A 21206-nucleotide genomic window follows, 5' to 3' on the forward strand; every position below is an offset into this window, starting at 1 on the left:
AGAACCAAGTGGAAGTAATAACAGGTCTGCCGAGCAAATGTTTCTTGTGAAACTCTTTGGAGCTGGAATACAAAGGCAAACAGGGGCTGTTCCTCTCCGAGTGAACAGAAGGCTGCAAAAACAGGGTGGCCATACATCCAAGCTGATTGTCAGCACAGGCCAGAGAGAACGTCCAGCTCCTGATTTGCATCCAGGGACTGTTTGGGAGATCGCTAATTGGACCAACCAAGCAGTCCTCATGCCAGGGACTGCTCTAACAACAAAACAATGAAGACGTTCGAGGTCCAGAGTCAAAGAACAATCCCCGGTGATGTTTATTTGGTAGTATAAATGTAGCCAAAGGGTCTGTGACTTAAATGCATGAGGTACATGTGCCAACCATGCTATGCTTATACAGTTACTCAAAATATGCTAACTCTGCTTTGTAAAGGAAAGCCATCACATTTTTCAACATTTACAATCATAGAATCACTTAGGTTGGCAAAGACCCTTAAGATCACTGAGTCCAACTGTTATTTATGCTGGTCAAGGGAGAAAGTCCACCACATAAATTCAACCAGGCTTTCTTTATTCTCCTCTTTACAGAAAGTTGCTAGCTAAATTCTAATACGAGGGCTCAGCCACCCTAAAGAAACTATCTTTTTGGATTTCTGTGAATGGATGGGATTGAGCTGAACAAAAAGCCGGGTTTTGCCCTGCTTTGTGCGAACTGCTTTACCTTTAGGACAAGTACAGGCAGGTCTGTGAGCTCCTCCAAGACACTGCCCTGATATTCGTTCTGAGTGAAGACTGGTGCTTCGTCATTCTTATTGACAACATTGATGATGATAAGAGTGTGGTTTTCCCATTTGCCATCAGAAGCTACAAGCCGTAGCTCGTAACGTTGTTCTTGTTCATAATCCAGAGGCTGGGCAATGAAGACGGTTCCAACCTCAGGTTCCACATCAAATACTCCTTTCGCATTTCCTGATGTGATCTGGTACCTTAGTTTGGCATTTGCACCTACAAGAGAAAGTAAACAACCACTGCCTGTCCACTCTCTGAATGCTCAATCCAGCTATACACAGTGGACATGTATTCAAGAGAAACCTTATTTGCCCAGACTGTTACAGCACGTGTGTGGGAGATAAAACATAGATGCAGCCACAAACAGAATGATCCATGTATGTAATTTGAAGGGTTTGTGTATGGTAGATACGGGTTAGGTCTGCATTTATAAACATAATTTGCAGTCACAGACATGTACCTGTTTATTGATAATGAAGGAATTGTGTGCCTCTAATTTATTGTGCATTCATTTGCCAATAATAAAAAGTAACATATTATTAAAATACTAGAAACTATTTCTGCTCAATGTTTTCTAAGCCTCCCATTTCAAATGCCAATATTCCTTAACTTTTTTTTAAACCACTGGATGGTGCTAAAATATAATAGAAGTCCTCTATTTTGAGCAAGAATTCATCTCAGAAGAACATTGCACCTGTACAACAGCAGTTGTTTGATTGCTGCAAAACATTTAGGAACAAAAAAATAAAATTATTTGGTGCTTCATATTTACTTATTTGAAAAGGAAAACAATACATGACATTGCATTCCAGGATAGAAAGTCATTTCCCGAATTAAATAGGTAAGCTGCTAGGAGTAGGAAGAACATTCAGCATTTTAAGTTGTGAGTCAACTGTGGATGAGAAGACTAGAGCAACATGGATGGCAAGAAAGTGAAAAGGCTGTTCTCAACATTAGTGATTGGAAGAGCCTGGCTGCCTTTGCAGCATGAGTTTGAGCATCACTTGCTAGTCGCTTTTGCCAAATTCTCTCAAGTGCAGCAGCTGGTTTTAAATGGCTTCTTCACTTCTCCATCATGGGCACTAAGAGGCACGGGTATTACAGCACTGCCACCAAAAGGATTGGTCAACTCCCACCTGCTCCCAGCAACAGGTTCCTCTGGTGCTCATTTGGGCTCTGTCACCAACACACCAGCTTGCCTTCTTTTTCTCAACGGGTTTGTTTTTCTCCAGCAAGTTGAGCTGGACCAACTCATAAAAGGAGCAAAAAAGCTGAAGCAGAAGCAAAGACAGGAACCGACTGGTGATGCATGCTGTTGGACTGGGTCAGCCCATCTGGTCTCACCACACTGTAGGGGCAGTTTCATACCATCAGAGATGATGTGAGCCCAAAAAGAAGGTCTGGTTTTCCCTTTTTTCCTGCCTTGTTCCTGACTTCTCCCTGCCTTCATTTCTGGCCATGTCATCCCACATTTTCCACGGTTTGTCAAATGCTTCCACAAGCATATTCAACCCACTAACTCACCAAAAAGCACACAGGTTTGGTTTTCTTGCAATAGTAAAAGTAAATAAGTAAATAAGTAAAACTGACTCCCAGGGAGATCTGGAAAGCAGAGGAGTCAGCACAAAGCAAGCACATGCTCAGGAGTCAGTGAGTTTTTATGTTACCTCTTGTGAAGTTACAGCAGGGTTGTGACTCCAGGTGACTTCATTCTGCCCCAAAGAGATTGACAGCTAGCTTAACCTTTGCACTGCGAACCTGAGCACCTAATAAAAGAAAATGCTCCCGTGTGCCCAGAACTTCTTGCCTCACTTTTACAAATGCTTGAAATGCTTAATCATCTCCTGAATGCAGAGATTTGTTTGCCCATGAAGGAAGTAGCCCTACACACAACACACAGTAATACTAAGAGGACTTAGAAAGACATGCAGGGTCCACTCACCCTCATCTTCATCAACTGCTGTTGCTGTCACAACAGCACTTCCAACATCCCTGTCCTCATCTATGCTGACCTCATACACGGACCGAGGAAATGCCGGAGCGTTGTCATTCACATCACTGACAAAAATCCTTACGTAGGCTGTGTCTAAGAAAGAGATGCAAGAGGAACATGCAGACTAGAAATGGCAGAGGTGGAATACCTTGTCATATTCCAAACAGCTCACATACCCCCCAAGACTAGAAAAGTTAAGGAACCCAATCTCTAATATCTTTTACCCAATACATAATTCCTTAGTATTTTTACCTGTGTTGGGCTGCCCATGAACACCAGGTCTAGCAGATTCTGAAGAGTCCTGAGACTGAACTTCAATCAAGTAAGAGGCTCTTTTCTCTCTGTCAAAAGATGCATGGGTGGAAATAATTCCTGTCTTAGGCTCAATGGTGAAGAATTGGTAATCCTCACTAGCATCTTTCAGTATTAAGTAGTGAACCTAAAAAGGGAATAGTTAAGAGAGGTTGCATTTTCCACTTTCATTTGTATCTCCAGGTGCTGGGACTTGCCCCTTCCCCAGTAACCTACTGGGTCTGTCTGCAAAGTAGCAACACTGAGGAAAGACAGTTCATCTGGACATAATTTTTCTAAAAGTCTTTTGCCCATTTTGATATAAAAAACCAGAATTCTCATACAGAAGAACATCTGTACCAGCGATATCAAGGCCCATCAAGCCCAGTATCTAACCGCCAACAGTGGGCAGTAGGAGCAGTTAAGAAAGATCACGAATAACAGAAGGACAGAGAATGCATGGAATGTCATCTTCCCTGGTGTCTCCCCAGCTTCTGGCCAACCCACTGTGCTTCTGATCTCAAAAAGAATGGGACTGAGAGTTTGGGTCCCGTTCAAGGGGACTGAACAAATGAAAACCTCCACTGATGAAAGTTATCCACATTTTTCCCTTTAACAAAGGTTTGGCTTCCTCCTCTGAAACAAAACATTTCCACCCGCACCCCCAAGTCATGCTCAGAGCACCGCCAAGCAGTTCTACCGCACAGGTTGCTCTTCAGAAGTTGCAAAATGACAGTTACAGAACAGCAGATCTCTACTAGTCAGAGTTCCCTCCCAGAAGAGCTAGTAGGATTTTTGGAAAAGGCTCAGGAAAATGCACAGAAAATGAGCAGTTTCCTTCATAACACTGCTTATTCCTAGGGTTGGGTCATTATGACAATGATGGTCAAATAATGGTTTGACCAACCATTTGACCAATGATGGTGAAATGGAATGTTATTTAATTGACCATATTTAAATGGCCATGTTTAACTGACCATAATCACTGATGATCAATTAAATAATAAGCTGGAGAGGGAACAGTTTGGAAACATGTTCTGCAGCCACCTCCCCTTGTCTTGTCATGGGAGCAACCCTGAGAATCACACAGCAGTGCTTTGTCACAAGTTGCTGGATCAGGATGAGCTGTTATGATGCAGGATCCCAAGATCATGAACAGCATCTTCTCTGCCTGCATCCCATATTATGCACATCAGGCATATGCCAAACAAATGCTTGACAAGTGCTGTAAGAAGTGTTTGCGGCTCATTACACTGTCATCTGTTGTCTGCACACTCTCACTAGTTACAATACTAAAACTTGCCTATTAGGAGGAAAAGAATGGGATGTAAGGTCAAACCTCTCCATGTAGGCCAGAATCCAAGTCCGTAGCTAACACCTGAACCACAGATTTGCCAATATCAGCTCCTTCTGGCACAGACACCTCGTAGTTAGAAGACACAAAGAATGGAACATTATCATTGACATCTGCAAAAGGAGGTGATGGGGACGACAGTGAGAAAATGTTTGAAGACTTTTTTTTTACTCTGTTTTTTTCCACAGTCATAATTCTGTCTGGAGAAAGAACTCACACTGTTCATAGTAAGAAGCAATCGTGCTTTGGGTCTTCCCATTTTCATGGCAGCTGTCAGGAGGCATTTTATAGACATTGAGCAGTTTCTGGGAGACAGTGGCCTAATCTCAGCTAAGATACTAGCTAATGATTTGACCAGCACTCTTCTTATAGTAAGTCTGTGAATGTCAGGACCAGGGGGCCTTTCATCCACAGTCTGTAAAGAGCTAGTTATCTACAGCAGTAGTTAATTTCAGCATTTTATTAAGGGCTGATTAACATACAATGGAAATTAAAATTGCGGAGTCTATAGAGTTGACAAAGAATGTGTGTAAAACAGTTTTTCCTGGCCTTTGCAGGGCAGTATAGCCAGAGTTATGTTAGGCTGTAGGACTTAATGATTATTTAGGATGCAGTTGCACATTAGCCTCCCCTCATCTAACTACTGGCCAATGTCCAAAGGAAGCATGCTGATCTTCCCACTCTTGTCATCCTGCTCTAAGCCATGGGATCCCCCTTTCCACAAGCCGGATCACGTGGCCCCATGTCGACAGTGCTCATTTTGTTGCTCTGAGAGAGACTGACTTTCTGGAGAGAGAAGGGCTAGCTGTGATCTGACATGATCTGCAGCTGTGTAACCACCAGATCCAACGCAAGGGATGTGGTGGGATTGTGCAGGTGAAGGAAAGGAAGGGCTGCCCTGGTGGCGGCCGTCTGCAGTTGGGTCAGATTAGGCACAAGGCAAAGCCACATTGAGCTTATATCAGTGCTGGTCTTGCTTGTCTTCCTTGCCTGACCGCTGCAGAGACCCAAACTGGAAAAAGTATGTCCAGTGTTTTGAAGGGCCAGTTTCCAACACATGTTCTCCCTAAAACTGCTGTGTAGGACAGGCTGGAGAACTATGGCAGCACTGACTCGGATCCATTTAAACTGCTCTGGAATTACATCCTCCTGCTCAACACATGACAAATCAGTCCAGCGCTCCTCTTCATCCGTAAGACGGCTGAACTCAGAAATGCTGCATAGTCCCCTACATCTTTTTGCACTTATCACAGTTTAACAGCCACATTTTAAGAAAGTCATTTTCCTGTGTTGCGGCACACTGCCGAAACAGAGGAGCTGTAATGACAGTTCCTTGGATCCATCCGTCTTTATGGAGAGCAGACAAAATTCTTAATATCTCATTCTGCAAACCCTTAAGCACACATTTAGTTTTACTACTGCCACATGACTCCATTGATTCCGACACACAACTATTTGGACAACTATTTAAGACATTAGGACCAATGCCTTAAATTACTTTTTTTTTTAAGTTGTCAGTGTGGGCTCCTGTAAATCCCAATTTTATTTCTGTCTTATATGCATAATTGTCTGTGAAAACTTGTTTTCTAACAGGTTTTTTTTTTAATATCTTATAGAAAAGAATATGTCTTGTTAGAGGTAAGTTTCAGCAAATTCACTGAGTAAGGAAAGGAAAATAAGATGCTATGAAAGACTTCTTTTTCTGTATGCTTGTGCATAAATAAGGACAATTCTGCATATGAAACTTCCTGGTGGTTATTTCTGTCTTAAAGGTGTTTAATTTACTTTTTTCTCCCACTAATGCATACATGTGTGTGTAAACCTTTTTTTTCATACGAAATACTAAGTTATTGAAAAAGGATTTTTGTTTGTGAGCAAATCGAAGTTTCTGCCAAATTCTGATACCAATAACTGCACTATAGGGAAAATCTTTTGGGACAGGGTCCATAACCTACAATGAGGCTCAGACCCTGACTTGAAGCAGTCTCCACAAACTCTGAGGTTTTTTGCATTGGTGGACTGTGGAAGACAGGATAATGCTGTGATAAAGTGAAGCAGGGAAGCTGAATTCCCATTCAAATTACCACTTACGTGTCTCATTTCCATGGTGGTGAGCGAGACAAATGTTTTGGCTGGAGACTTCACTTATTCATATTTTCATCTAAATGACCACATATCAAAAGTAACTCCACTAATGCTTCCAAAAGCAGGGATTAAAATCAGATTTATGGTTTCATGTGGATCTATAGTAGGGCCTTACAAAAAGATCCCACTATAAAGAGGGTTGGATCAAATCTTTGAAAGCTGTACCTATTGTCAGGACCCTTGCATTTTCATTTCTACAGTTTTAACCTCAATGTTAAACAGAAAACTCTGAATGTAACAACAATCCCTAAACTGTTTGGGTATCTGATATCTGAGCTGTTTCTCTTTCTATAGCACAGAACATTTCTAGTAATACTCGTCTCCTTTCAATGGCTTGGGGACATTTACGAGATTTTTCCTCCTATCAAAAGAAAATCTTTGCAATTACACTTATAAAAGCAGGCACTATTGTTGCATAAACATTCACATGGCCCATTTTTGCATTATCACATTTTCACATTTTATAGTTCCACTTAGAAATTGTCTCAAACAGACCTTTATAATGACTGCACAACTTCCTTCTACAGTATAGAAACGTACAAAGCACTCTTAGGTGGCTTGGCATTTCGCAGATGTTACCTTAATTCATGGAGTTACACTAAAAATAACAAGAATATTGAGCTGTTCTAACAGCAGCAAAGCTTACCTGTTACGTTCACACAAACAGTGGTAAAGGAAGCTAAAGGGGTCATTGCTACATTTTGCGCCCGGATTGTCAGGGTGAAAAACTTAGTTGTCTCAAAGTCAAGTGGTTCAGCGACTAGAAGAGAAGCAGATCCATCAGCTCTGTTTGGCTTCAGATAGAAACGAACTGGCATGTTAGTCTCTGGAACTTGACCCTCCTCCAGATTATACGTAACCCTGGGATCACCAAGAGGGGATGTGGCTTTGATGGTCTGAAGAAGAAAAGAGCCACCACATATATTCATGAAGCATGGGGTTGCAAGTGTTAAATGTTCAGCTTGATGGCAAGAACATACATGCACATATGTTCTCCAAGAACATACGTCCCTGTATGACTTGGATAACAGACAAAAGAGAAACAGTTTACAGAGCTGAGTCTCATTTTACAACATTTAGGTTTGATGCAGGCCTTCAATCATTTACCTGCCTGTAAATGTGCCAAGCAAGAACTGCATCATCGGCTAAAGCAAATCCCTCCTCTCTCCTCCTCCCAAAACAAAAGCAATCCAGAAAGAGACCGTTTCTCCACTGAGTGGTACATCTTACCAGGCAAGATACAGACAAAACCTAAATTTTTTGCAAGTGCTTGGATATTACATGCAGGAGGAGGAAGGCAGGAATTATCTGGCAATTTACAGAAGAGACTATCCTTAAAGAATAAGTCTGTACAGGTTAAAAAGGAATTGGTTTGGGTTAGAAGAGCCCAAAGCAAACTACAGCCGTGCCATGATGTAGTGCTAAACTGAGAAAAGCTATAGGACAGATGCAGGCAGGCAGCACAGCCTGCTGAGGATGGAGGAGTGAGGAGCTGGCCCTTGGTGGGAGCACTCCAGGATTTCCCACACAGGCAGGGCACAGGTCTTGCTTCTGCAGGAGCACACCCTGATGGCCGCTGGTGTAAGAAGTCACTGGGAAAACTGCTGCCAGCTGAAATGACAGCCTATGCTGCAACAGGTACTCCTGACAAACACGAGCAGGGTACACAGCTGCGAAGGCTGATAAGGAAACAGCACAATGCAGTAAGGTTGCAGAGTGGGCATCCACGTACTTTGACATGGAGACAGAGCACAACAGAGGAAGAAGTTGAAATGAAAAAAAGAGAGAGGGAAGTAATTGCACTTTTAACATACCACTATCTTGGTGTCACGAGTGGTGTTTTCGGGGATGGTTACCCAGTATCTGCTCTGCTCCCACTGGGGCGGCTGGCTGAGTGCATTAGTGACAGTTACCGTCAGCTCCACAGTGCTGCTTCTGTTCCCTCCATCTGTCGCTACGATATAGCAACTAATGCGCCTTGTCTATGAAATGAAGAAGATTGAGGATATTTGCAAACAATTTTGTACAAATCAAGAGATTGCAATTAACCCTCTACAGTGGATTGGAGGGGTCGTAGGCTGCTTTACCTGGGATAGCAGGCGGTTCACATATACCCAGCCCGTGCTGGGGTTGATCTGGAAGTATTCCAGTTGATGCTCTAACATTGAGTATGTGACAGCAGCATTCACACCTTGGTCGCTGTCATGAGCTGCAACACGGAGGAAACTCATCCCCACTGGCGTGTCTTCACTGAGGAAGTCTTTGAAAAGACAAAGGTATCGTCAGCAGGTCTTGCTCTGGTTTACCAGGCTGCGCGTAATTGAAATACTCCTGTAAAACCTCATAGTCCCCTTCATGGGAGATTACATGTTGCTGTAATGAGGCAGTTTATAAAGTATCGTCACTAACAGAGTGTCTGTAGTCCTCTTTTACCTTCCCTTTCCCTTTCCCCTGACATGCTGGGTTGTTAAGCGAGCTGCTGGTGAAGCAGGTTTACTGACTACGCCGCTGCCAGTGCTTGTGCCTCTCCACGGTGGTGCTGGCAAACCCCACAGCCACCCGCACGCCCGCTGCTTCAGATCACAGCCCAGGCTGCTGGGCTCAGCTGCTGATAAAAGCAGGCTGGCATCAAAAGGAATTCTGTGTGAACTGAATTAACCCTGAATGTGAGTGGCGGCAGCAGCATCGCCAGTGGGAGGCAGTAGGTAATCGCAAAGCATGAAGAACTCGGGTCATAATGAAGATGCCCCCAACACCCCAGTGTTTTGGAGAAGCTGCCCAGGGCAAGGGCAATGATCATTTTATACATGCCGCTTTCCTTAGGTCTCACTCCCTGTTCCCAGCAATTCACCTGAGACAGAGGTTGTGTCTTCATGCCCGTAGTCCTAGACAGACCAATCCTTGTTTGAGCCCGCTTTTATAATGATCATCTAAAAATCTGGTGGCAAAGAGTCACACAGTTGAAGTACCAGTTGCACAGAAGAGTAATTCACTTTGTCTTCCTAAAGCCTGATTCCTGGCTGGGACACCAACAAAATGATGGGAAATTGCGAGCAGTCATTTCCTACTCCCCTTCTCTCTGCGAGGCACAATTTTATATGAAGCTATTGCATCCCTGCCAGCTGACTCTCTTCCACACCCCAGTCTTTAGATTGCTCTGATCTGGCTTTGGTCCTGCTCTTCCCTCCATCTTTAGCCATCCAGTCCCAATTCCTCCTCCAAGTAGCCACGGGTGCTTGCCCGATTATGTTTTTGAGCCATTTCCATGCACTGAGGCTCCATCAGCTCAGTGTATTGAAATGGCCCTGGCAGTGGGAAGGCTGTCACAGTTAGGTTTAGACAACCCAGTCAGTCTATTTAATCACTTCTTGTTCAGAAACCGTTTCATATTGTTGATTTCCCTTGTATGTCTCCTTTAGCATTTTCAAGGTGGGACAATCAGAATTGCATACTATTTATAAAGTAGAGTGGTTGTGTTTTCTGTTTTGGTTCTCTCCCTCAATATCTACACTCTGTGGCAGCAAAACCTCAAACCACCACAACCACTTGCTCCATGAACAACAATTTGAGCTTTAATTAGCTTCCATCATCCCCCAGGACATGTAATTGGCCTAGGATTCATGTCCCTGGTATGTCAGTAACAGCCAAAGGTACTCTCAAAAGAGATTTACTGGCACTAAAATAGATTAATGAGAATGGAATTTATTGCTAAGAAACACTGTAAAATATCCTTTTTTTGTGTTTAAATTTATGCTTTTATAGTCAAATCCTGTTAAATCACATTGTAAGAAAAAATACAAAATAACCTGGAAGGGCCGTACTCTCTCATTTCATGTACTTCTGCTTGCTGCTGGCATAAGTCTAACGCTTACTATACCATCCCTACTGCATGGAGTTAAGCATTTCTTTGATGTCTGTTTTGCAGGCAGATGATAAGATGCATGGCTTAAATCAGGGATTTGACCAACATTCTAGTGCAGAGGAATAAAGAACCAGCAGTTTCCAGGAAGAATAGAAACCTATGACTAATGGCATTTGATCTTGTTAGAGAAGAAGCTATTTTTAATTCTGTGACGTACGAGCATTGATTACTTATGTATAGATGCTGGGAAAGTGCTATGCATAAAATGACCTCATTATCTGCAGTTTCCCTATCCCAAAGGGCTGCCTTTGCTTCAGGACCTTTGTTGGAACCCTGTGTTCATGAAAAAAGAAAAAAATCTGCCAGTTCCTCAGAAGTGCCGAAGTCACTTCTTTACCAAATGCAACCGCTCAGCTTCACTACTTTTGAAAAAAATAATCCCGGGCAGTTTCACCTGAAGGACATGTTTGAAGGTAGAGTAGAAAGGTTCATCTTTGCGCAAACATGACCTTTACCTCAAGGACTTCTCTGCTCTGTCTGAAAATATTTCTCTCCGGTGAGATCACTCCCACCTGATTTCTCAGCACTGCTTTGGCCACGTTTGCAGAAACCACTGGTAGGAATGTAGAAACAGCTATTCCCAATCTGCACATCTTAACCAATTTGGCACTTGGAGTTAGTCACTATAAGATAACTCTGAAGTGTGGATGTATATTTAGACTATTTCCTAGCAGGTCTCTTCTCCTCCTTGTTAAAATCCTGCTGTGCAAGCATCCAATCTCTTTTTGACTCCTGCTAAAATGCTGGCCTCTGTGATGCTAAAGACGACTTACTTATGAGCCATTTTCATTTTAATAAGGCACTGGTCACTGCTTTGCCCTACATGACATTTCCATAGAACTGGCAAAACATGTCCAAAATGGACTTGTTATCACATGCATCATCAACCATCTTTTGCCATTTTGAGGCAATTATGCAAGGAAGGGCCTGTTCTAGTCCAGCAACTAGGGAGTATGCTCGTCATTTGTGGGTGACATCAAATGTAGAGGGTCCAAGTGTACTGAAGTGCAGGATTCTACTGGAGAAGCATCAAGTTAAATTAAATGAAAGACTGGTGAAAAGCACGTCATGTGGGGATGAAAAAGGGAATCGCACCAGGGCAAACGGGAAAAGCTACCTCAGTAGCACAGTTACAGGAAGCATCGGGGCTCCCAGCCAAATGCAGGCTAGAAGCCAAGGATTTCGGGCTGTTTGACAAGAGATAAATACCACTCCAGCCTATTAGAACAGAGGTGCTGTGTTAAAGAGACACAGATGACGATTGCTCTTCTAGTCAGGGTTGATGAATTCCCAGCTAGGATGTCATGTTTCGTTTTGGGACATAGAACAAAAATTCAGTGCACAGAAAAACTGGGCAGGGGAAAGCCGTAAAGGGAAGGGATCTGCCTGATCTGTAGGAGTGAAGACCGTCAATGTTTTCAAGAGTATCACAATGAATAAAGAGGACTGATCAATTCTGCATATTTCCAGTGACGATGGGTTAAGCAGTAACTGGCTTAGTGGGCAGCAAAGGAAGACTGGTCACCTAAAAAACTGACCACTGCTATAAGGAACTACTAACCAGGTTCATGTTGCAGTACTGGGACAGGTAGTGAAGAAACACTCACACTGATAGCGGCTGTTCTCAAACTTGGGATCATTGTCATTGACGTCAGCAATAAGGACGGTGATCTGACACACGCCGATCAGCGGTTCCTGTGCCTGGTCGGTAGCAGTAACAGACAGCGTATACTCCCTCTGCTTCTCCCGGTCAAAACTCTGCGTGGTTGTGATGACTCCTGGGAACAGAGACACCTCCTGTTCTGCGTGTCACAGCCTCGGGACTGAATTTGCAGAAAGGGACCTGCACATCTCCTGCACAAGAGGAAGCTCTGACCGCATGCAGTGCAACCGTCAAACTTAATCTGCACCAACCCTGCAACACGTGCCTTGGACAAGACCAACTCCAATTGCCCGGTCTCTCCCTTCCCCACATGTCACATGCTGCCAGCAGTCAACAGCTTTCTCTCCTGCTGCCCTGATAAGGAGCTTCAGTCCAAGTCCCTTGTTATCTCACTCCTCGTGGAGCACAGAAGGACTTTCTTCTCCTCGTCGAGAGGCCTCTCTTAGGTTTACTCCAGTGATAGTCCAAGTAACTGAATATTTCAAAGGCAGCTCATTATTACTTCGAGGAAGAGTCATGCCACAGAAGGCAGAAGTGATGTGGCCAAAGTCATGTCTACTACAGGAGCTGGAGGCTGCCTCATTGAACAGATTAAAATTGGGTAGAATCACGTAGCTCAGTTAATAAATCAAACAAATTTCTCCAAATCTTCAGTTTTTCCCCTCTACTAATCAAGTCTCTCCCTGTCTCAGCTCTTTTCTCCTGGTTGTGAGACTTTAAACTGGCTTTCTTGAGGCCACTTCCAGACCTATGTCTCTACTATGCTAGGGACCAGGATTCTGCTGCTCTGTTGTAGGCCCTTCCAGTCTTCTGCACAGTCCTGGACATGCAAATACCCCATTTTACTGTTTTGACTATAGAAACATCAACAAGTTTTATAACTTCTTCATCTGAAATGCATCAAGACTGTCTGTCACTGCCCTGTTCTGGTACGAGGGTTTTGACTCTATATGCACTGCACTGGACCTCCTATTTGTGCATGAGATGAGAAATAAACCGTGGCCACATTGAAGGGAAGAACAAACTCAAGCTGTTAGAGTCACACGCTATTTTTATAGCTACACTTGATCTAACAGGAAGATAACTCATACAGAATAGCTTTTTACCTTCTTATTGAAATGGGGTTTGTTTCCCTACTTAATTTGTCATTTAAATCACTATAACCTTAATTTAACTTATGTGCACGGCTATCCATACACTCTGAACTTTTTTCAGTGTTTATTCTATAAGCTGTTACAGCTAACCCTCCAGTTACACTGTTAAAGCATGCGCCCACATGGACACACTCATACAGTGGCATTGTCATTACAATACATTTTCATTTTATCTCAGTAACCTGAAAGCTACTGACCTGTGTCTGGGTCAATGCTGAAGCCTAGAGAAGCTCCATCTCGGTGCATGAGCCCATACTTCACCTCTCCGTTGACACCGAGGTCTGCATCGTAGGCTTCTACCTGTAGCACATACGTGCCTGGAGGCTGATTCTCCAGAACCCAGGTGCTGCCGCTGTAGTAAGTGCACTAAAAACACACCCAAACATCCAACCCTGTATATTACACAGAGCCACATGAATTTGCTGCACAGTGTCGATATTTTTTCCAGCACATCTGAGAAGAACTAAGAAGAAAATCACTTCTATTATTTATACTGACAAAGAAATCAAGCTCTAAGGGAGAGGAAGCAAAAAAGGAGAAGGAAGACTTTACACTTTAAGTATGAAGAAAACTGGCTGCATGTTCACTTACAGATTCATTCTGCTCTGAAAACATAGCCCCTTCAGCCCGCCGGCAACCACCAGTAGCCAAGAGGAGTCTATAACCCCAATTATGGATGGGAAAAGAATATCTGCAGAAAGACATCTTACCTCTCTGAAGACAGGCTTGTTGTTATTAATGTCGTTAACTCCTACAATAACCTCAGCAAAACTGCTGAGAGGGGTGGGTCCCCCGGAGGCATTGTCATCTACCGCAGTGATGTTCAGTGTGTATTGTGGCCCTTTCAGGTTGGGCGGTGGGTTTCTGCGGAGTTTAATGATACCTAAATTTGGAAGCATAAAAAGTGCCATTTTATTTTACCGTGTAAACGAACAAACACAATCAAGTGAGCATCACATTTCTCTGCCACTGTATTGTTGGTTCAGTTTGTATTTTGGTTGTAAAGCATAGGAATCGGTCATCTTAGACTGCACAGTCCTTGCACCAGGATCCCAAGTTTTGGTTGATATTTGGAGAAAGGCCATCATATCAAAGAGCTAATTCTCATTGATACAAACATCCCCATTTGCAGATTATATAAATTATATAAATAATTGCAGATTATATAAATTATAAATAATAATAATTGCAGATTATATAAATTATTATATATTATATTATATAAATATGGGGCTTTCTCATGATTTTTGACACATACGTAAAGCAGAGTCAATACAGATTAGACAGTAAATAACCGTGTTCTAAAACCTCTTTCCTTACCTTTCTGACTATCCAGTTCAAAGTTGCCCTCCTCATTGCCTCCTGTAATTAGATATAGCAGCCCATCTCCATCAGGGTCCTTTGCCCGAACAGTAGCCACTAGGGTGCTGGGACCAGCATCTTCCGAAAGGAAAGTTCTGTAACTGATGCACATAAGGGAGCAATGGCAGCACATTCAGTATCAGAATTACCATCACCATGTGAACCATCAGCCAAGGATTTTAAATTCATTATGAATGTAATTTTTTTTAAGCTTTGGGCATGCAATCATGGAATCCTTAATCAGTTTAAGATGAGACTTTGATCATCTTTCTTTGGCATAGGGTATGTATTTTAGGATTGTAACCCTGCATTTTTGGTATATGTAATTTCCAAGGATCTTTTGGAAGATATCAATATGCACCACACTACACTGCACTGCAAACTAGGATCACTTGTCTCCTGAAGATGAGAAAAAGGACTAGTATGGACTGCCATACAGTGTTTCTTATGTCCCTATATACTAATGTAAAGCATCAGATACTACAGAGATGAATACAAAACAGTATTTCATTTTGTAAATAAATGTATGTACGTTTTGTATTTAAAACATGTCCATACTTTAAACTTGCGCAAAAAATAGAAATTATATTCATTCAGGGCTTCATGAAATTAGCTTATAATACAATCTGCTGATGACAAAATTAAGTTTTAATGTTTGCTAACTACCCTTTTTATCTGTCATATATACATGAACAATCACTTTGAGACCTAGAAGTCAACACAGTCAAAATCATTCCATATAAAGTTCGGTCTTTTACTCATTCTGTTCTCTCTCTATAAATATAAAGTCAATATGCTGGTATCACAACTGGTGTATCTTTTTGATACAATCTAGAAATGAAAGGCCAATTTGTAAAGCCTTTCTTCATACAAATTACCCCTCGATTTCACTGGTACTATAGTTGCACAAAACAAGAAGTTACCATATAGCCGAGTGTTATTAAGATTACACATATGAATAGCATCTGTGAAAACCAAAGCAGGTGTTCAAGCTGGCTTACACGGGCTGGGAGAAGACAGGAGCCTCATCATTCACGTTGGCCATTCGAATCCGCACAGACGCCGTCCCTGTCCGAGGGGGATGTCCTTTATCGACAGCTATCACCACAAACTCATACATATGGTTTGCTCGCTCAAAGTTCAGCCTCTGGTTAGAATTGATGACCCCGTGACGCGTGATGGAAAAATCAGTGCTCTGGATGAAGTAAGTGATCTCAGAGTTGGAGCCAGAGTCGCAGTCTGTTGCAAGCACTATTAGAGAACACATTTAACAGAATGGTCACACTGCAGAAGAGGTTTGGTTATGCTTTTTCCTACCAAGTCAACTTCAGATACTTTTTTTTAGAGAACAGATGTCACCTAAATCTGTTTTATCCATAAAAGCCTTATTTTTGTGGTAAGAGTCTGGGAACTCAGCAGGAGGCTGGGAGTAAAAAAGCAAAACAACTCTTCCCCTCCTCCAGCCCAGCCTGAGTGATCACAGCAAGGCAGGTTTGCAAGACAGCCGTGATCCCAATACATGCTTTGTACAAATAGCAGTCAACACTGGTAATTACCACACAATCAATATGCATGTTGGTAGAACATTAACAGTCATAAACTGTGTCCTCACTCTCTCCAGGGATGCTGTTCAAATTTAATTAGCTCCCAGCTATGTTATAGCTAAAGTACTTTTTAATTACCTAGTGCTTCAAGGTACAAAAAGTGATTAAACATTCCTCCCCAGCAAGTGTTTATTCAGTACGTTGGGTGTCCCATCTGCTCAGAAGCAGCAAATCAGCAGAACAAAGAGCTAGAGCTCACAATGTAGTATCAAAAGTGATTTTTAAGAGCAGGAGCCCACCTCTTTAATTACCCTGCCACTTTTCTACCCAAACAATAAGGCTTGCACTCATACCCACACTGGTGTTAAACAAACTCCTTATTTTACCAGGAGGGTGCAGATGCAGCCATAGCGGTATCACACAGCCTTTTGGAAGCAGAAGAGTGATTGCAGTGCGTGGACACCCTGGCAGGCAGCTACAGCGTCATCCAAAAATAAGATGAAGGAGCAAGGACCCATCACTACCAGAATATTAACTCAAAGGGGTTAATTCCCCTCAAAGGGGAAGAGAAAGATTTCAAAAAGCACACTGAAATGCTGTGCTACTTAGTTGCAAAAAACTCAACTACCTCTGCTATGGAAAGTTACTCATCTTGGTTTAAAAGGTCATTTAGGGTGGTTGTAACATTTTGTTTAACATCTCTCCAAATCCTACTGTGAATAAACGTTTGGGTGTGTGACACACTACAAAAGCATGGGCTTTAGAGTTTATCACTCTCTTGCTGTACTGAAAACCTCCATATAGCAAAAACTCTAGAAAGACTGAAATGAAAGTGACTTAAAACTGTTAAATTTAGTGGTCAAGTATTGGTTTTGGAAAGATATGCAGAAAGTGAAAACATATTTGATTTGAAAAGTTCTGATTCAATCTGAAGAGTCATTACCAAGATATTGTAACCGTTCACAAAAACACATTTTATGTGCTTAATGATCATACTTTTTTTCCCCCAGATATTTCTGGCAAGTAGGCATGGCGCTTGCCTGTATATGACAAAGACGTGACTTACTTCCCAATAGCAACTGGGAATTCCATTCCCTTTCCATTTCATTCCATCCTGCAAACTGCATTGCAAAGGTATTTCGAGGATCATATAGCAACTACAAACAGGTCTGTGCTAGCTCTACCCATGGGCTAAGCTTGGTGCAAGCTAACTCCAGCTCAAAGCCTAGTATGTTAGCACAAAGTTGCCAGCTACAACTCTAAGCCTTGCTCTGCTGGCACAGTGGTGCAGCCGAAGGAGTACACTAACCCCTGCTGAAAGCATCCCTCCGTGCTTTTCAGATCATAGCTTGTTTGCATCCAGACATCTTAGAGCACATGCAGTGAGCATAAATCTGCCCATAATGACTAAGTAGACTGACTCAGCTAGGGGTAGCATCAGCACTACAAACATGATACAAGCCAGACTTTGAGTGTGTTAAAATATAAATGGTTGACAACTAAAACCTACATTTACATCATCCACAGTTTTAACAAATGGCATATATCACACTGTCTTTTTCACTGTCATCGACAGCAACCCAGTCAGCCGCAGAATGGCAAAGGCTGTCTTGAATTTGCGTTTATTTTTGTTTGTGGGACATTCTGAGGTTGCAACATCCCACCCCTCAAGGAACTATAGCCCAGGTTAAGAGCTGCCTTTTTTTTTTCTTCCCCTGAGATGATACTTGCTTTGGCAGTCAGAGTTAGTGGCACAGCACTCACCCAGCACAGGGCACAGGTGACTGCACATACGGCTTCCCTGCAGCCACTACCAACGCTGCTCAGCCCTTCAACACCAAGTGATTGTTCACCCACCCATTTTCACTGACCGGCACTATATTTCCACCTCGCATTTTCTGCTCTGAAAAGGCTCTTTCTCTTGAAATGTGCCCTACATGGCAAGAAAACCAAATGGGATGCAATTGCATAGCTTTGCCATTCTGCCATTCTGCTTGCTTTAGACATGGGGCACACATTTTTTCCTCACAACTGGATGACTTTTGATCAGCTTTACAACTCTCCCGGAGAGAACAGCATACATCTCTTTAAGGAAAATCATGTGCTTAGGAATTTCAGGAGTTTATCATTCCGATCAATTTATTTCTTCCCAAGAGCCATTAAACCAAAAAATGAGCTACGGCAAGCTCTGAACTCTCTTGGTAACTGTGTAGAGAAAGCAGTACCTGCAGCTCTCTTATCAGCATGTGGCTACGCAAGGGAAGCTAAGCTTCTTATCACCACTACAACCTGCACATGTTCAGCTTCAAATTCAGGAAATTTACATCGTTGTCTTCAAAAGACACAGTTTAGACATGTGAATTTTTGCTGAGTTTTGCCTTGGCACTTACGCATTTCTCACACGGTTCATAACCCACAACCCACCTGAGGTCTCAGCCCGTGTTCCCGTTACTACCCCAGTACCTGCCCCTACTTTCAGTTTGAATACTGACTGCGAGCCTGTAAGTGTTCTCTCAGTTTTAGGCAGAACACACCTGTGGCATGTATCACATCATGACAGACTACGTCAGATCTCGAGACATCTTTGAAGGCATTTAATTGACACGAGTAAAACAGGTTGGAGAGTGGACTTTTGTTCCTTGTCTGTTGGGCTCCGAAGACTGAGACAAGACATGCAGCATCATCCAAGTTCACTCCTTATTTGTGCAACCACAGTATTTCAAGAGTGACCTTGAAGTTTTGGGTGGAACTTGAGGCTTAAAATTATTTCCAACAGCTCTAATCTTTCAACAGAATACTATTCTAGCCTCTAAAAATGTCGTCTGTGCACTCAGGGTTTATGTGCGAGTGATATGTGGCCACATTAAACACAACAAACTTGGAATGATAACTGGTAAGCCACAACCATAAATATAAAAGTTCACAGGCTTTCCAAAGGTTTCTCCTTTAACATTTTGTAAGTCAATTATACAGCATTAATACCTATTTGATAAAACTACCTGCCCATTTAAAAAACTCTTTCTTTTTATTAACACATTAAGAAAAGAGAAACTAGTTGCAGCTGCTTCCAGGACACAAAAAGATGAGCAAGCTGAGTTAAAAGACAACCACAAGATTTGATGGAAACAAGTTATGGCAATCCACTAAGTGACTGCCTGTCCGCTGCCTTCACTGCTCCTTGGGCACAGCTGTGTGACACAGCACAGCGGTCCTCATCTGAAGACACTCACAGCTCTACTTTCAGGACACCTAAAAGCCATCTACAGGTCTCCAGGAAGGCTACCATCCACACCATACAAAGGCAGTGCTCGCTGTGGAAGAGACAGCACTTCCTCACGGTGAGAACACGAACACGTAACGCAAACTAGCAGGTCCGCGGCAAGACTGAAACGAAAGGTACCAGGATGGTCCTCACCTTGCAGTAGAGACGTGCCAACAGGAATGGTTTCGGGAATGTTGTCTCTGCTGTAAATGGAGTGCTGGAATTCGGGAGAACAGTCATTTTCATCGGTGATATGGACCATGACCTGAGACAAAAAGACATGCTGAGAGGAGATTTTCGTTTCTACACTTAGGAAAACGGGCACCTCGTTCTGGACACTGCCTGGGCAATCATTGCTTTTGCTGCTGCTCTGTCCTTATGCCTCTGATGCTAAACTTTTTCTCACATTGCTCCTGTAACACAGAGAAGTATTATCTCCTCCACTTCCAAGCAGATAGGAGGCAAAGCCAAAGAGAAATAACAAGAGGCATTTTGCAGAGCCTAGATCTAAGCCCAGATCAGAGCCCAGCCTTCTGCCTGCACCATAAGGCCTCCTCCCTCCTGAGCATCTTCATGAGTTTTCTAGGCTTTTCCTGTGTGTAACTGCTCCCGCTAATGAGGTAACGAAGATTGCAGTGACAGTGGGTAGGAAGCGAAGTGATCCACGTACCTCAGTGACGCTGCTAAGGGTGCTCTCAACTTCCGTGGCTTTCAGTAAGAGGTGATAGAGGTGGTGCTCGCTCTCGTAGTCCACGGGGTGGGTCAGGCTGAGCTCTCCGCTCTCCTGCCTCACCCTGAAAAGCCCACTGGGGTTTGTCAGCAGAGTGTACGAAAGAGGCTGGCTCTGGAAAGAAACAGCCTCAACAACTGCTACTCTGTAAAGAATGAGAGAATAACCCTTTGCTTCAAAACAACAACAACAAAAGCTGTCTCCTGAACACCTAGAAGAGGAAGATGAGAGTGACGAAAGGTGAATTGCTCACTCTGTCAACTTTGTATTCAGACTGGAAATCGCCGTGCTACAGGGAGCCCACCTACCCTCTCTTGTCTTACCAAACTGATCCTCTGACATAGCAGGGCTGGGATAACAACCTATTTCAACCCCCTACTAACATGAAAACATCTTTTTCTTCCCTTCTGTACCCTTCCAAATACTTGACAGCAGTTACTGGTATAGCTTCAGTTACAGAGATAGCTGAGCTACTATAGACTTTCTTTGAAGCTTTATATTCAGAAAAGGGACTGGTTCAGAGATGGATGGGAAACCCACAAAGCATAGGGCCTTTCCAGACCCTGCTGTCTGCCTTGGCAGGACATGAAATGAATGTTTGCCTTCCTACCGTGACTTATGCTTTGAAGCTCCATCTCTCACAGCAGTCTCTGGCCAGCGTGACAATATACTTTAAGCCCATCTCAGTGAAAGCTCCTGGGAAGGAGACAAATTTCCCTCCTCCTCATTCAGTCTCTTTTAAGGAGTAAGTGGCACACCGCCAGTAGGTCTTCCTACTTCATCAGCTCATTCTGAGGTTTCCTACTCCTTAAAGGCCCTGTGGCACTGCTCCACCTGCTACTTGGTGCCTTAAAAGCCCGTGCTGCTCTCAAGCAGCTGAACAGTGACAATAAAACCAGAGCCAGCTCGGCAGCACCTCCCCACTGTGGCGTGGCTTAGCTACTCTTCATGCAACGGCAGAGCCCCTTGGAGACTTAGCTGTATCTATTTGCGCTTCACA

At 43.1% G+C, this 21206-nt stretch overlaps 1 protein-coding gene across 1 annotated transcript in view; it reads right to left on the reverse strand.

Moving 5' to 3' along the window:
- The window catches only part of LOC104016504 (neural-cadherin), a 59609-nt gene that overhangs the window by 20480 nt on the left and 17923 nt on the right, over positions 1–21206 (reverse strand). Inside the window, exons 4-17 of the mRNA XM_087734492.1 lie at positions 20147–20351; positions 19630–19741; positions 15672–15921; positions 14629–14771; positions 14019–14191; positions 13506–13674; positions 12099–12269; positions 8657–8829; positions 8384–8551; positions 7216–7465; positions 4410–4537; positions 3032–3218; positions 2729–2872; positions 719–1002 (exon numbers count right to left, since the gene is read on the reverse strand). Of these exons, the coding sequence (XP_087590618.1) occupies positions 719–1002; positions 2729–2872; positions 3032–3218; positions 4410–4537; positions 7216–7465; positions 8384–8551; positions 8657–8829; positions 12099–12269; positions 13506–13674; positions 14019–14191; positions 14629–14771; positions 15672–15921; positions 19630–19741; positions 20147–20351 (2557 nt within the window). The remainder of the gene's footprint in view (positions 1–718; positions 1003–2728; positions 2873–3031; positions 3219–4409; positions 4538–7215; positions 7466–8383; positions 8552–8656; positions 8830–12098; positions 12270–13505; positions 13675–14018; positions 14192–14628; positions 14772–15671; positions 15922–19629; positions 19742–20146; positions 20352–21206) is intronic.

Source organism: Nipponia nippon, unplaced genomic scaffold (genome assembly GCF_047370975.1).
Source record: "Nipponia nippon isolate SJK-2023a ecotype South Korea unplaced genomic scaffold, ASM4737097v1 scaffold_1, whole genome shotgun sequence".
NCBI classification, from domain to species: Eukaryota; Metazoa; Chordata; class Aves; order Pelecaniformes; family Threskiornithidae; genus Nipponia; species Nipponia nippon.